A 16170-nucleotide genomic window follows, 5' to 3' on the forward strand; every position below is an offset into this window, starting at 1 on the left:
TCCGGGCCGGCGGGCCCGCGGTGCTGAGCCCGGCCCGCCTCGCTGCGCTGCCCGCCCGCCCGCGCGCCCGCTGTATGCCCCGGGGGCGCGGCCATGGAGGTGGTGGGCGACTTCGAGTACAGCAAGAGGGACCTCGTGGGACACGGGGCCTTCGCCGTGGTCTTCCGGGGGCGGCACCGCCAGGTGAGCCCTGCCGGCCGGGGCGAGGCCGGGGTCTTCGGGCCGCGGCACCTCTGCCGCCCTCGCGGCCGCGGCCGGACTGGGTGGTCCTGAAACTTGGCGACGCCGCAGGCGCGCAGGCCCCCCTGGGTTGGCTCGCCGCCCTGAGGCCTGGCATTGTGCGCGCTGTCAGTGTCGCGGGGTTTGTTTTGGTCGGGCGAGGATTGTTTTGAGGCCGAAGCCGCTAGGCAGCGCTCCACCTACCGACGGGCCGCTCGGCCTCTGATTCCTCCTTGCAGAATGCCCGGTAACCAGAGTGAGCTTAGGGGCTCACCCCCCTGGCCCGCCCGGTCGTGCCTTTATCCCTGAATGTGCCCGGGATCCGAGTACGAAAGGACTGCACGGTCCCCTGCCCAGCTCGGGGCTCGGGCGTGGACGCGCCTTAGGTTTTTCCGCGCCCTGGGCTGCCAAGGCTTGTCACTTTTGAGGTCGATATTTGCAGACCCAGCGGAAAACGGGCCGGCTTCCCGTTAGCCCGAGACTTTCTCAAACTCGGGGGGGTGTCACATTTCCCAGCATTGGTCCATCTACACCCGGACGAGCCCCGTCCCCACCTTCCCGTCCTGAGGTTAGGCGGGTGGAAAAGATGGGTTGGACGCTTCATTTTTCAATCCAAGTAAACATGAATGCAGGTTCAAAAATGTTTTAAAGCTCTTGCTGTTCCGCAAATAGGGTCCCACGAGGTTTTCGAATCTAAAGAATTTGGAAGAGCACCTAGGGAGTGGAAATAATCAAAGGGGTTTGGTAGTCCTGGGTGTTGGCAAGGGGCCTGTTAAAAGTGGGCTGGTTTTGTTGCTTATCAGAGTAATAAAAACTGCTTTCCTTTATTATGAGAATAACTGAAAACTTGATAAAAAGTAATTAAGACAGGGCTAAATCTTGCCAAGCTATCAAATACCACCTTGCAGTGTATTATCCACATTTCTCCATAACTTTAAAGTGGTTGAAAACTTTGTCCTTTGTTTCACTTCATGCTACTTACTACGTGGTCTTCATATTTATTATTTTTAGTCGTTGTCTTGCGGGACATTAGCTTGTAATTTATGAAATCATTTTCCTCTTGGAGATTCAGATTCTTTTCCATCCCCCCCCCCGCAGTGTTTATAAATTTGCTAAAAATACCTTTGTGCTTGTAGATTATGTTTCTATAAAATAACTTCCCGGAGTAACACTATTTTTCCTTTCCAGAAAACCGATTGGGAGGTAGCTATTAAAAGTATTAATAAAAAGAACTTGTCAAAATCACAAATACTGCTTGGGAAGGAAATTAAGATCTTAAAGGTATGTTGCTTTATGTGATATTTCATACTGGGTTAAAACTTAATACATGATGACATGTTTTGTAATGTTGGTCGTTGGAGCCAAGTTTGAGAATTTTCACCTGTTGCTCTCATTTTTGCATGCTCAGTTTTTTGAGACATTTGAGTTCTGGGAAGCTATTTTTAAGAATAGATGTTTGTGGCTTGTGGCCAGTGCTTTGAGGGATTCTGTGAAGACGGATTTTAGCTTCTCCTAATTTCTTTTCCCTAGTTATTGTATTACTGTTTGAGAAGAGGCACACCCTTCTTATCCATTATTTAGCTCTTCTCTTGATCTCTTTCAGGTGACACTTAAGTATTTGGGGGGGACTGGGGGCAGATGGAATCTTTTCTCCTTGTAAATTGAAAAAAAAATTATTTACCTTGGAAGTGGCCTTTTTAGATCACTCACAAGCAGTGTTATTCAAGTGAGGTGCTTTGAGGGGGAAAAAAAAAAAAAAGGCCTCCTAGTCAACTATGTGTGGAAAATCCTGTTTACTGCATACTTCTTGGAGAGTCGCAAAGCACTTTGCTCGGTAAAGAAAAATCTGAAAAATTGCGCAATGAAGAAACTGGCTTAGGTGTATTTAACTCCGTGTGCCCCAAGCTGTGTGAACATAGAGCTCTCACCTCACACCAGCTTTCATGGAAATTTCTACTCTAAAGAGCTCTTTGGTAGGAATTACAGCTCTTTGAGCTAAGAATTATGCTTCGTTTTCTTTCAGGCAAATAATGTACTCTTTAAAAGCACTTTGGAATTTTATGCCTTTATTGTTGTTAGAACTGTATATTGAATTTGAGAGACTCCCAGAGAGTCTGTGGTCATAGGAACTGTGACATTTATTTTGTAAATGAGAGTACTCACCTTGTTAAGAGTCTAAAAAATGATTGCGGTGAAAAAACATTTAGGGCTCAAGGAAAGTTTGATCAGGCACCTTCCCTCTTATTCTTTTGTAGATTGAATTGTTCTAATCCAGTGATGGAAGTGTAGTGTATAGAAAGTATGTAGTACGTGTATGTGTGTGTATACTTAAGTTAATATTTGTTTGGATATTGAAACATATTTATTAAGCAGTCACAAATATTTTAAATTCTCAATTTCCTTAACAGGAACTTCAGCATGAAAATATTGTAGCACTCTATGATGTTCAGGTACCTTATTATTTTATTATTATTTTTTTGATTCGCATGTCAGTAAAGAACTTTGCTATTTCATACAAATTTAAGTGAATTGTAATAGAAATAGAAATTGCCTTATTCTTGTTGGAAAGGTATATAGTTTGAGTTACATGTTTATTACCTAAGAAATTGTTTAAAGTAGTGTGGAGGGATAGGAGGAAGTACTGTTTAAAGTAGTGTGGAGGGATAGGAGGAAGTAATGTGCTGCATGAGTACGGTTATACTAACTATAGGCATAGTGCCGTTGTCGGTCAAGTAGATGAATATTGATACCAGATCTAGCATTTCTTCTTTTTCCCCCTAGCATTTCTGTAATAAATGTAGAAAGGACTGCTGTGGGCTATTTAAAAATTAGATAGAGCTTTTTTCTTATTGCAAAGGCAACATTTGCTAATTGTAGAGGTATTAAAAAATAAATAAAAACAAAGAAAGCATGCATATTCATCACCCTGATTTATCTGTGATTATCACCATGGCATAGAGTTGACTTGCATTTTGTTTGGAGGTGGGAAGGCAAGGTTCTGAAGTTCTCTTCTAAGGTAACATTTCCCCTTGGAAACCTTTTAAAAATCCCAATTTTGGAGAAAATTACTATTTGGGGGGGGGCAGAGCACCAGAGTAAGTAGTTGGCTTATAGTTAGGGGCCATATTATGTTTTAAATTCTAGAAGTACTCTTGTCTAGTGCGGTATCCACTGTGTGAGAGCCACGGCGAGCTGAGATCTGCAGAAGGGCCAGCAGACTCAGCTTCTCCCTGGATTCTCACTCCAAAGCAGACTAGAGTGCATGATTCACATTATTTCCTTCTTTTGTTTTTTTTAGTCTGGACAGTTGAATTCCAGTAAAGCAAATGGATATGTTATGTGAGTCTGCTGTATGTGTTTCTAGCTAAAACCTTTTCTGTACACACTTGCATTACTCGAATTCATTTGTTTTGTAAGGTTTGGAGTGGCTGCTATGTGCCAGGCATTGTCCTAAGGCCTAGGAATAAAGCAGTGAATAAAACAAAGTCCTTGCTTTCAGTGTGCTTAATTTTAGTGGGGTGAGACAAAATGAGCTGTTCTTCTTGTGCTGCTTTTTTGTATGTAGTGATTTTTACCTAGTCCTATCACATTACAAAGTATTTAAACCCAAGTTACAAGATGTTTCTTTTTTTTTTTCCATTATAGAAAAGTGCTGTGAGGATAATATATAAGTTCTGAACATAGCTTGGATTGTTTACATTCAATTTCTAGCACTGGAATTACCAGGGCAAATAATTCTGCACATGGTTTTAAAGTTTTTGATTGGAGAGTGTGATTACTCTCCCCAAAAATTGCAATTTATATTTCATGTGCAGACTGTGTGAGTGCTGTGAGGTGTATTTTATTACCTGTTTAAATGGGTGTAACTCATTCCTTCATCCAAAAAATTCAAAGCAGCATAGAAAGAAAGGGGAAGAAACTTTAAAGTCAAAACTAAACTTATCTCCCCATCCCTAGTTGAACTGTTGATTCTCCTCAGAGCTGTTTGTGTAGTTTGTCTTAGTCTCTGGAGACAGAGGGCACCAAGTGGTACAAGTCAGTGCCTGGTACAAAAATTGTTAAATAGTATTAACTCTTAATTTCCCATTTTTCAAGAAGCACAGAAAACCCCGTCAATTGCAGAGTACATTTTACTTTTAGAAAATAGAGAGTATACATAGATTGCATTCTATTAGAATAATATTTTTAAGTACTAGCGTTGGTTGTAGAGGGAGATATTTAGGAGGAACATGTACTCAGAAACCTGAGTTATCAAACAATCAGGAATTTCAAGGTGACCGCATTAAAATGTTTCTATTTTGTGCCTTGTCCACCACTGGACATACATAAAATTAAGAAATATCAGTCAAATAAATGCACTCCTGAGCTTTTGGCTAATGAGTAAACAGTCTTGGTGTGATATTTTAGATTTGCTTCCTTAATTTTAATTGTTGACTGTATGTTTGTGGAGACAGTACAGTAATTTTATCAACTTGAAATGAACATCTTTTTTCCTGGCCATCAGTTTTGGAAATCTGTCTAAAGTTTATGGATAAACTTTTTTTTTTTTTTTAAGATTTTTATTTTATTTATTTGACAGAGATAGAGACAGCCAGCAAGAGAGGGAACACAAGCAGGGAGAGTGGGAGAGGAAGAGGCAGGCTCATAGCGGAGGAGCCTGATGGTGGGGCTCAATCCCATAACGCCGGGATCACGCCCTGAGCCAAAGGCAGACGCTTAACCGCTGTGCCACCCAGGCGCCCGTATGGATAAACTTTTATAAATTGAGAACTTGACATTGTAAAAAAAAATCAGGTTTCAGTTTAGATGACACCTAAAAAGCAACACACTTTCCCTAATTAAAAAATTAACATATCCCCATAGTTAAAATAATCATTATGAACATGAATAAATTAGGAAAGAAGTAGCAATTTTCAGAGATAACCAGTTATGTTTCTTTTTGAGTTTTCTATATATATGTATGTGTGTGTGTATATATATGCAGCTATAATCATTTATACTTAGTTTTTAAGCTTTTCATTGTGAGGAATTTAATAATAGTATTTTTACATAAATGCAGCTTGTTTAATTAGACTTAGTGTATTTTGGATACCTTTTCATATCAACATAGTACTCTAGGGCTAAATGGTAATTTACTTAAAACCCATTTGTGGCCATTTGGGTTGTTTCTTATTTTTCCCTGTTAGAAACCGTGCTGCAGAGAAAGCTGCGTACATATCTTGGCTTGTTTGAATGAGTGATCCTGTAGACTAAATTCCTTGTCGTCTGGTCAAAGATATTAGCATGTTGCCTTTGCAGAAGGTTGTACCAATTTATTTTGATCTGATGACCTGTTGTTTTTTTTTCCTTAAATCGTTAGTGCATTGACCGTCCTCATGTTTTATTTGCCTTTTTGTCTTTCTTCTGTGACTTTCCTGTTGCTGTTCTGTGATGCTTCTGTTGTGTTCATTGTTCTTACTGATTCCTTTGGAATTAGTGTTTCTTGGACCAGTTAATGAGAAAATAGAGGAGTCTACTGGCAAACAAAATAGAAATGGTCTTTGCCCTCGTGGGGCTTCCCACATATTGGGGAGGAGGACATGAAGCAAATAGCTACTTATTCTAAGTGTGCACAGTGCCATGAGGGAGAGAAGGACAGTTGAAGTCCTTTGAGAGGAAAGCCTGTGGGGGTGAGGGGAGTAGGGCTCCCCACTTTGTGGGGCTGGGAAGACTTGGTGCAGAAGTGGTGTTTAAGCAGACTTGATGGAAGAGTGGGAGATGGCGGGGCTTGGGTAGGTGGGAGAAGAGCAGCTAAGCGCCCCAAGCAGAGGAAGTCTTCTCTGTAGAGCAGACAGGAAGGATGAAGCCTGGGTGGGGGATGGGAGGGGGGGGACAGTGAGGGGAGAGTAGTAGTAGATGACGCTGGCCTGATGTTGGCAGGGCCCACATGCAGTCTTTTTTTTTTTTTTTAAGATTTTTTTTATTTATTTGACAGAGTTAGAGACAGCAAGAGAGGGAACACAAGCAGGGGGAGTGGGAGAGGAAGAAGCAGGCTCATAGCAGAGGAGCCTGATGTGGGGCTCGATCCGAAAACGCCGGGATCACGCCCTGAGCCGAAGGCAGACGCTTAACCTCTGTGCCACCCAGGCGCCCCCCACATGCAGTCTTGATTCTGAGGGCAGAGCTAAGCCATTGAAGAGTTTTAGGAGCAGGAGAGTAATATCATGATGTTGTTCAAAAGATACCTATCTTTGAGCCTTCTGGGCATGAGATAAGTATTGTCAGTTAGCAGTACTTCACCTGCGTATTTGTCCATTGTCTGCATAAATATCCACAGTAGGTGATTTTTAGTGTTGTGAGAAAAAGATGATTCATCTAATAAAATGGTGCTGACAAAACTGAGATATCTGAGAAAAAAATAAAGTTGGATCCCTGTTCTCATCATTTTCCAAAGGAATTAAAGGTTTAAATAAAGAGTAAGAATCTTAGAATAACGTATATTTTTTAAGATTTTATTTATTTTTTTGAGACAGAGAGAGGGGAGGAGAGTAGAGGGAGAAGCAGACTCCCCACTGAGCAGGGAGCCTGATGGCAGAAATCGATCCCAGGACCTGGAGATCATGACCTGAGCCGAAGGTGTGTGCTTACTGACTGAGCCACCCAGGCATCCCAAGAATCTTAGAATAATATTTAGATGACTATATATAACCAAGAGTTGGAAGGATATTTTAAATCAAGAAACTCATAAGCTATAGGAGTAGGGACATATAAAATTTTTTAATAAACTTGCTTTATGGCAAATAGCACCATGACCAAATTGACAGCCATTAAAAGGAACAAACTTGATACCTGCCACAGCATACGAATTTTAAACGTTATGTTTGTGTTTAAATGTCCCAACTGGAGGGAAGCCCACGGTGCAGGCCCTGAGAGAATTCACTTGGGGCAGAACAAAGGAGATAGGAGATAGGAGTTTATTGAATACAGGGCAAGGAAGCAGCAGGCAGGGCAGCAACGGAGAGACTGTCTTTGGAGGAGGCAGTGGTGGGGGCTGTAGTTATAATGCAGAATGAAGAGGTAGGGGAACATATGGAATTGTCCCATTTTTGGTACCTGGTTGTAAGTAGCTCATTGGTCACTTACGGTCTGTGGCCTTTTGGAGGTGCGAGGTGCTTCGCTTAATGAGCCTGTTTGCATTCAGCTCGGTGGTCGCTGTGGGCCTTTTGCCTTGCTCAAGTTTCCATTGTTCAAGCCTGTTGCCTGAAAGTGACCTCTACAGTGTTGAGAAAAAGAAGCCAGCCATATACAGCTACTGTATGATTCTGTTTGTGAGTTCCAAGAAGAAACAAAACTGAGTGAGGGTGGTAGGCGTCGGGGAGGGAACAATAGAGGGTGCCTCTGGGGAGGTGGGGAGAGCAGACGGGATGAAAGAACTTTCTGGGGTGATGGAAATTATCTGTATTTTGATTGGAAGGGTAGTTACATGGGTCTGTGCATTTTTCACAACACATTGAAATGTACACTTCATGTATGTTAATGAATGTACGTTATACCATAATAAATGAGAAAGTATTTACAGCACAACAGATAACGGGCTAATATCTCAAACATATAAATCCTTCACAAATTGGTAAGGAAAAGATAACCCAAAGAGATAGTAAGCAAAGGATATAAATTGTTTATTCTCGTAAGAGAAATAAAAATGTCTAATGTATGAAATGATATTCATGAACAAGTAGTCAGGGAAATGTAAATTAAAGTAACAGTGAGATGTCACTTCTCACGCATCCCTTTGTCAAAATTAAAAAGTGTCTCAGTTCTTACTGGTGAAATTGGGGAGGAGGTGTAAAAGATTCTCATGGATTACTGGTAGAAATGTGAATTGTTAGAACATTTTTGGTATGCTGTCGGACAATATTTTGCTTCCACACCCTGTAAGAATATCCTTAGCGTTGCAGTCAGAATAATCCCAGTGATGTAAGTCAGGGCTTGTTAGTCCTCTGCTCGGACTCCCCATTTTTATCAGAGTAAAAGCCAAAGTCCTTATTTGCACAGCATGACCCTATTATCTCTGACCCCGTCTCCTGTTTCTTCTCTGTGCTTGCTGCTTCTCCCATCCACGTGGACCTGCAGTATGGTCCCTGTAGTGGTCCTTTCCCAGGGCCCTCTTCTTCCTTTTCGCTAAGACCTTGCTTCCCAGATATACCGTATATACAGATATTTCTCTATCTCTGTGGTATATATAGATATATTCCCAACCTTCTTGAGGTCTTTACTCAAGCGTTATGTTTTCAACGAATACATTTCAGCTTGGTTTAGCCACCCTCGTTAAAATTACAATCCCCTCCCCAGCACTATCTCCCTTCCCTACTTATTTTTCAAAGCACACATTCCCCTCTAACATATTGTATATACTCAATTCTTTTGCTTGGTGTCTCTCCCGGACTCTTACCTCTTAGAAGTGAAGCTTAACAAGAATAGGGCATTTAACTGTGCTTGCTTGCAGCATATCTCAGAACCTAGAACAGTGTCCTATGTATAGTGGGCAGTTAAAAAATATGTGAATGAAGAGAAGTATCTGTTACCATTAGAAATACTCACCTTTTACTAAGGAGAAAGTTATGGAAAGATACACCAGGTGGAAATATTGACTGTTTAGAGAGGTAGAGATAAGCAAAAAGGTGGAAATGGATGATGTTAAAATGTACAATAATGCAAATATATGCTCCATTTGCACATGAGTGTGTGTGAATAGGTGCATGAAAGCATAAGCCCTCATGTCAGTCTCAGATGGTGACATTAAGGTGATTGTTTACTTTCAAGTGTTATATATCTTAAGGTTTTGCAATAAACACTTTATAACTGAGGGGGAAAAAGCAATTTTCTCTTTTTGTGGGGGAGTTTTCACTTTTGCTTTCTTCTGTAATCATTGGGCAGTCTTCTGATTATGAATTTGCATTCAGGTCCTTCAATGCCAGTGAGTATTAGATTTAACCATTATGGTTACAAAAAAGGAGTATTCTCCATTATAAATCAGTCAGCACAGACATTTATTAAAGTAGGTAACATTGGCGACTCTGGAGAATGGGCACAGGTGGATATGGGGCCACCATGTAGGAGGTGTCTGGGTGACAGCGGTAGCACCACTGGAAAGGGAGAGGCCTGGACAGATGGGTAAGACATTGAGGAGAAATAGGGCTGATAACAGCTGTGTGAGGCCAAGACGAGGAAATCTGAGTTGACTCCTCTTTGTTGTAGGTATTGAAATGTTTTTCCCAGTTTGTCTGCCTCTGTTTTCTGGGGGTCAGGGAGGAGGGGATCTTTAGCATCTCTTCGGTCTGTGGACGTTCTTGGGTCATGCAATTTGTCCATCTGTTCTTTAATGGTCTCTAGGTTTCATATCATGGAAGGATTTCTCCACCTTGGGATTATAAAAATGGCCCTCCCTTGTTTTCTTGTAGTAGTTATGGTTTTGGTTTTTCATATTTATATCCTTGGTCTCTGGAATTTATGTGCAGAGAAATGATATGGGGACTCATCTTATTTTTCAGAGGAGCATCCCAAACTTTTACCTGCCGTTGGTGTAACTGCAGAAGAGGGTGAAACCTTCTGTGGGACTGTTGAAAAGAGTTAGGCAATTTGAAGAATTATGGGCAAATCAGGTTTAGATTAGGGAGGTACTTTGTTATCACTTCTTAAGTTTGTAAGGGGGGCCCAAGGGTACAAGAGCACCTGGCTCCGGGGGTCCCGAATGGACCAGGTTTGACCACTTGCCACTGACAAAATTCAAAGGCAGAGAAATGAGTGGTGTTGAAACAAGAAAGGGATTTATTTCAGGCTGACACTGGGAAGACAGCCGAGTAACTCTCAAAAGATGGTCTCCAAAGTGCTGAAAATAACTTCTAGGTGCATACGAGGAAAATGTGGGGCAAAGGTTGGTGGGTACATGCAGGTGGGCAGGAAAGGTCAGGTCAGTCATTGTCTTGGGGTCAATCACAAGGGGTCTTGTTGGCCATGGGGCAGTCCCTGTTGCTGCTTTGCCCTCCAGGTCTTTTGCCTGAGTTGAGATAAACTGGAAAGAATTTAATCGATGAGAACGTGCAGGCTGAGGTCAGAATGGAGGTGGTTGGCGTCCTCTTTCAGGTTTGACGGATCACTGTTATATTCCAATGCGTGTTTTTTCCACCACCACCAAGCCATCCACTCGATTCTAACACTGTCTACCTGGAGTTAGCATCAGATTCGACATGTTAAGGACTTTGCCCTACAAGACTGCACCCCCTGCCCTGTCCCCCCCCCACCCCAATTTTAGACACCCGGTCACAAGTCCCAGTTGTCACCTGCGTCTCTGACCAACCAGCTATAGATCAGAGGTACCAGCAACTGCCTCCTTGGATTTGATTAATTGCTAGCATGGCTCGCAGCGCTCAGAGAAACATTTCACCTGCTAGATTATCGGTTTATTATAAGAGGATATGAAAGAATATAACTTAGAAACAACCAGATGGAAGAGATGCACAGGGTGAGGTATGTAGGAAAGGCAACCACTCTCTCCACATCCCTCTGAGCCCCATCCTTTCGGGGTTTTATGGAGGCTGCAATATATGGGTTCAGTACATTAAATCATTGGCCATTGGTGATTTAACTCAATCTCTAGTCCCTCTCCTCTCTCTGGAAAGTGGGGTGGGGAGGGGTGGGGCTGAAATTTCCAACCCTCTAATCCAGCTGTTGGTTCCCCTGGCAATCCAGACCCTATCCTTAGGTGACCCGGGGTTTTTCCAAAGGTCACCTCATTAACATAACAGAAGAGCCTTTCATCTCTGATCCCCTAGGAGGTTTCAGGGATCTTCTTTCTTCTTTTACAAGATAACCCATAGGAGTCATCTAAGGGGTGGAGAATGATCAGGAAAAGTAGCAGGAAATGGTGAGGGATGGGTTTTATGAGCCCAGACTTTTTCTTCAGTCTTTCTCTCTTTCTGAACTGTTTTGCTACTTAATGTTTCTCCCCTTCGGATTCTGAGCATCTGAATTGTGCTGGAAAGAACACCTAGTCATGCTCTCTGATTCTTAAATTCACTTTATGTGTATTGTTTTTTCGAATTACAAAAGTAATAGGCCCTCAGCGGAAAAACAATTTAACTAGTCTAGCAGTATATAAAGTAAATAAGAGATGCCCTCTTCTGATAGCTCCCTTTATTTCTTTCACCAGAAAAAACCCACTGCTGTGCGTCCTTCAAAAGACTTTATTTTTTATTTATAAACACCACCCCCTTGGTAAAGGGAGATGATAATCCAAGCCTGCTTACTCATACGATGCTATGAGGCTGGCTAGTACCATGTAGCCCCAAGGAGAATAATTCTGAAGATTGTGTTTTTACTTGAACAGATTGTTGTTATGTTTATTTCATCTAAATTTTTGTATACTGGCATAGAGTTCTTCATAATAATACCTTTTTTTTCCTTCTTGGGGCTTTTCTGTCTTATTAAGGAATTTGAGTAGGGAAATGATAAATTGAAATTCATTGTGTTTAATTTTGTGGGTGGAAGTTGCTGGAGAGGAGTTGAGGATGAGGATTTTCTGACTTTAGAAAAGGAGATCAGGTGTGTGTTCAACTTTGGGAAACCCTCCGTGGTCTAGCTCACAGGCCTCTTGGCCTCATTCCTCGGCCTTTTTCACCCTCCAAGTATCTCTTCAAGTTCTTCCCTGGTGCCCCAGTACCGTAGGAGTTTCAGTTTGTCCATAGATGACTTGATTGGTTGTTTTCTCTTTTCTTTTGCCGACTCTTTCCCGGCTCTTGGAGCTACTCGTGCTCCAGATTACTTACATCTTCACTTAAAAGATGCACTATTTTGTAATGGAGGCCTTTAAGGAGGGAGGGGTGTTCAAGAGAGAATGACTGAACTTTTGGAGGTTTGTACTGCTTTAAAGGTGGGCAAGAGAGGATTTGCGTGAGAAATCAAGGATGTTAAAATATTTCTTTCCTTGTCTTCGTGTAAACAGTTTAGCCTTCCCTAAGGAATTCCTAGTTGTCTTTTCTCTTCAGTATTTAGGATATGGTGCTATTATATGATTAAACAATACTGATTTGAGTTAATATTTTTGTACTTTGTACTTGAGAAGAAAACAGTGGTTTGATGATATCTCAGTATTTTTAGGCATAATAGGCCATTTTGGTCTGGATTTGATCAGGTTAGATGGCTAAACAGACTGATTCACCACAGAGATGATTTAGCTAAATTAGAAATAGATTTTTGTTTTTGTTTATGATAAAAGGAAATAAGTATTTCTTACAGACTTGCTTTTCTAGCCTGCTGGGAGCTGACAGTTCCCCACTTCCTTCCTGCTCATGGGAGTGCTGCTGTTTAGGGAAACCAGCTGTCTGTTTTAGGCTTTCGGCTTGGCTCTCCACGCCGTGTGTGATCCTGCTTGGGCAGCACTGTGGTTTCTGGTTCCCCAACACAGAGCACAAGGCACTGCCATTCTTCTGAACTTCCAAATGCCTTCATGTGCGGGCGGGGAGGCGGGGGGCTCAAAGAATTGGGCACAGTGTGTTTTAATTTTTTCTCATCCTCTGGAGAATTAAGTGAAGTAAATCATCCCAAGTCACTGAGTTTCTTGCAGAACATAATTTGGGTCTTGACTCGTGGCGTCCAGACCCTTGGCGAACACCGTGGAACCGCTTTGTGGCAGCCCCTTGTATTGCTCCTCGTTGCACAGAAGTGCTCTAGACTAGAAGTGCTGAGACGCCAGTTTTCGTTTCTAATCTGTGGGAACTGATAGTTTATAAAACCCAATAAAAACAAATTGTTGTAAAAATGAACTTAAAAAAAGGACCTGCAAACAGATGTCCAAAGTTCTTATTATTAGGTTTAGCTGACATAAAATTATTTTGTTAAATTACTTTAAGCCTTTTAAAATGTCTTACGTTTAGTTTCTGTAATTACCTCACTGTGGGCTAGTACCAGATAATTCGCTGATTGGCCCTGATTCTTGAACCACACTCGGAGGGATGCTGCCTTAACTCCCCTTTTGTCCTCTGATAGAACTCCTCATCCTTGAATTTAGGGTATTAGTGAAGCCAGGTGCTTTTGGGAAGGGCTGTATCTTAAATCCCATTTGAACACTGTCTCCAGTTAGGCTATAGAAAGCACAATTTAAAATTTAATTAACATTGTAAAAATTGTTTTTGAAGAATCATGAAGCCAGTCTTTGAATTACCCAAGCAACAGATCTGGAGCTGTATGACTTTGAGAGACTTAGTAAAATTTCTGAAATCGGTTCCTTAAAAATCAGTCTGTTACCAAGACATGTGAGGAAATAAATGTCTTTCCTTTGCCAATAATTCCCAGATAATGTGATTGCCTCCAAATAAACGTTAAGAATCAGAAAAACAAAAAACTAACCATCCTGGGTCGTGTATTCCAGAAATCAGATTGTGCATTTAGCGTTGTTAGCTAGGGTTACCGAGCCATTGCTCAAATCATAAACTTTTCAAAGTGGAAGTGCTTCTCTGGGGGCCAGAGAATCCTTCTCCCCCTACAAATTTACCATAGCTATGACCAAACAATGAATCTTTCTTTAGTTTTTTCCGTAAACAGAATTGAGTGTAATGACTATATTAGTGTCATCAAAACTTGGCTTGGTTTTGAAGTTGGGATGCTTAAATTATTGTGTTGGGGATTTTAAATTCACTTACTAATAGATTTTGTGATTTTATTTTACTTGTTTAGTAATGAGCAAGTGTAGTATTTTTATTAACTGTCATTATTTTTTGAATGTGAGTTTCATTCTTTCTCTAAATTGTGTTTAATGTTACTTTTCAGGAATTACCCAACTCTGTCTTTCTGGTGATGGAGGTAGGTGTATATGTGCTGTTTAATTTACTTCAGGTTCCTTTTGATTAATACATACTTTAAAGTGGTGAGCAGATTGTTATTTGAAATTTTGAATTAATAAAGTCCATCGAGTGGTTTAGATTATAGGGAATATCTAATTTAAATTTTTTGACACTATAATTCTTAAATTTTTCAGATTAGATTTACATTATATAGAAAATATTTTTATTAAAATTAACTGATCATGAATTGAATTAATCTTGAGCCAGTTTCCTTATTTTAATTATTTTTTCTTTTATGTATCAGTACTGCAATGGTGGAGACCTGGCAGATTATTTGCAAGGTAATTTTTGTTTGTCTGTCAGTGTTCAATAAAGATAGCTCCGTAGTCTGTTTAATCCTGAGAGTTACTTCTGAAATAATGCTGACCCTGTTTTCTGCATTTGTATAGAAACATTCAATAAATTCTTGTGTTTGTTTAAGTGTGATCACTTTGCTGACCAACTGTTGTTTGTTGTGGTTTTATTCCTAAACTTGTGTGTAAGTGCTTCCTTCATGTGTCCCTCTTGCTGCCAGTGTTTGAGAGATGGGTCCTCTCCCCAAGAGAGAAAAAAAAAAACCAAATGGTTCTCTTCTTCAAAAGACTCTCCTGGGTTACCAGCAGTGAAACTTCAGTCCCTTTCATTTCTTTCAAAATAAAAAAAATCACAATGCAAAAATATATCTAAGAATGTGTTTATTAATGTGAATCTAGTAAATTAAAAAGTTACAGAGGATTAATTAAAAGTAACGTTGAAATTATTTCATGGCAGAGGTGAGATTTTAGTACTGGATGGTGCTTGAAATACATAGGATGGATATGAGGCATTCAGATCAAATTTTGTCTCACACAAGTATTTTTTAAAATGGTGTTAGATGAGGTCAGCATCTCCTTGTTCATCCCTTAAAATGCAAGGGAAATATGCCAAGAAAAGTATCTCAACCTCTAAATAGATCATGGCGGTTGATGGTGGCCCCAAGACATCAATAGATACACTTACAAAGGGTGTGGACAGTTTACCAGAACATATTAAGAATGTTAATTTCAGCTAGTAATTAGGGAGTGCAATTGGAAGTGAGCTTTTAAAAATCTTTAAAATATGAAACGTTGCTGACTTTCAAAAGCTGCGTAGAGATTACTAGGAAGAACACTGGGAGTGTTGCCCTCGGCTGTCGCCTGCTTGTTGTAGTGGGTGAAGTGGCCCCTGGGCGCGGAGCTCCTTCCCATCCGTGATGCTGGCCTGGGCGCACAGGGGACAGCGGCGACCCCAGGACAGCGACACCACGGACACCACACGGACGCCCGCCAGCGGAGCGCCCACGGTCCGTGGTCATCGGCTGGCCAGCCAGGCACGGTGACTGTCACCGCAGAGAAGGAGCAGAGTGCGAGCCCAGTTCATCCTGACCGGGGAGATTCAGGCCGGAGGGGAGCCGAGACCCGCCTGGTCCCGTGTGTTCCTGCCCCGAGTGGACCGGTCCTCTGTGGCTTCTGCTTCCCGGGGCGCCTGCCCTGCCCACAGTAGCCAAGGGAGAGCCGCAGGACCCCTCCCGAAGCCAGCATGCCTTCAGGGAGGCAGTGGACAGAGACAGGACTGAAAAGCTTGGTGTTTGGCTAGCTGATTGTTGCTGAAGGAGAGGAGGGAGTGAGGGAGGGATGGAAAGAAGGAAGGAAGGAAAGAAACTGGTTATTACTCCCCACCCCCCCAATTTAAGAAAAAGTTGTAGTCGAAGCTCCCTGTAAGCCCTAACGTAGTCCCACTCCTGTCCTCCCACTTAGAGACAACCTTTACCTGGAATTTGGGAATTTATTGCATGTGTAGTTTTGTGTTTTTCCCAACCAAGATTCTTTTTTTTTTTTCTTTTAATCCTAATTTGGAAAAAAAAAATTTTCAAAATGTCATTTGGTAGTATAGGCACTTTCATTGACCACTGCTGAAAAGAAGTTCAAGCTACAAAACACCCTACTTCTGCCTTCTCAGTTCTTGATGTTCTCAGTGATCCGGGCCAAAGCACCTTTTCCCTGGGGTCAGACTGAGCGTGCCCTATGAGTTCAGTGCCCTCATTAGAATATCAGTTTCCCTCAGTAACAGAAGTCCC

General features: G+C 41.6%; 1 protein-coding gene across 2 annotated transcripts in view; it reads left to right on the top strand.

Annotated features, from left to right (window-relative positions):
* Window positions 1-6: 6 nt before the first annotated feature.
* The window catches only part of ULK2 (unc-51 like autophagy activating kinase 2), an 81037-nt gene continuing 64873 nt past the window's right edge, over window positions 7-16170 (top strand). For both annotated transcript variants that reach the window (XM_034647368.1, XM_034647370.1), the window contains exons 1-5: window positions 7-183; window positions 1408-1500; window positions 2628-2669; window positions 14023-14055; window positions 14341-14377. In XM_034647368.1, coding sequence (XP_034503259.1) covers window positions 94-183; window positions 1408-1500; window positions 2628-2669; window positions 14023-14055; window positions 14341-14377 — 295 coding nt within the window. In that variant the 5' untranslated portion in view covers window positions 7-93. The remainder of the gene's footprint in view (window positions 184-1407; window positions 1501-2627; window positions 2670-14022; window positions 14056-14340; window positions 14378-16170) is intronic.

Source organism: Ailuropoda melanoleuca, chromosome 17 (assembly GCF_002007445.2).
Source record: "Ailuropoda melanoleuca isolate Jingjing chromosome 17, ASM200744v2, whole genome shotgun sequence".
In the NCBI taxonomy this organism is placed as follows: domain Eukaryota; kingdom Metazoa; phylum Chordata; class Mammalia; order Carnivora; family Ursidae; genus Ailuropoda; species Ailuropoda melanoleuca.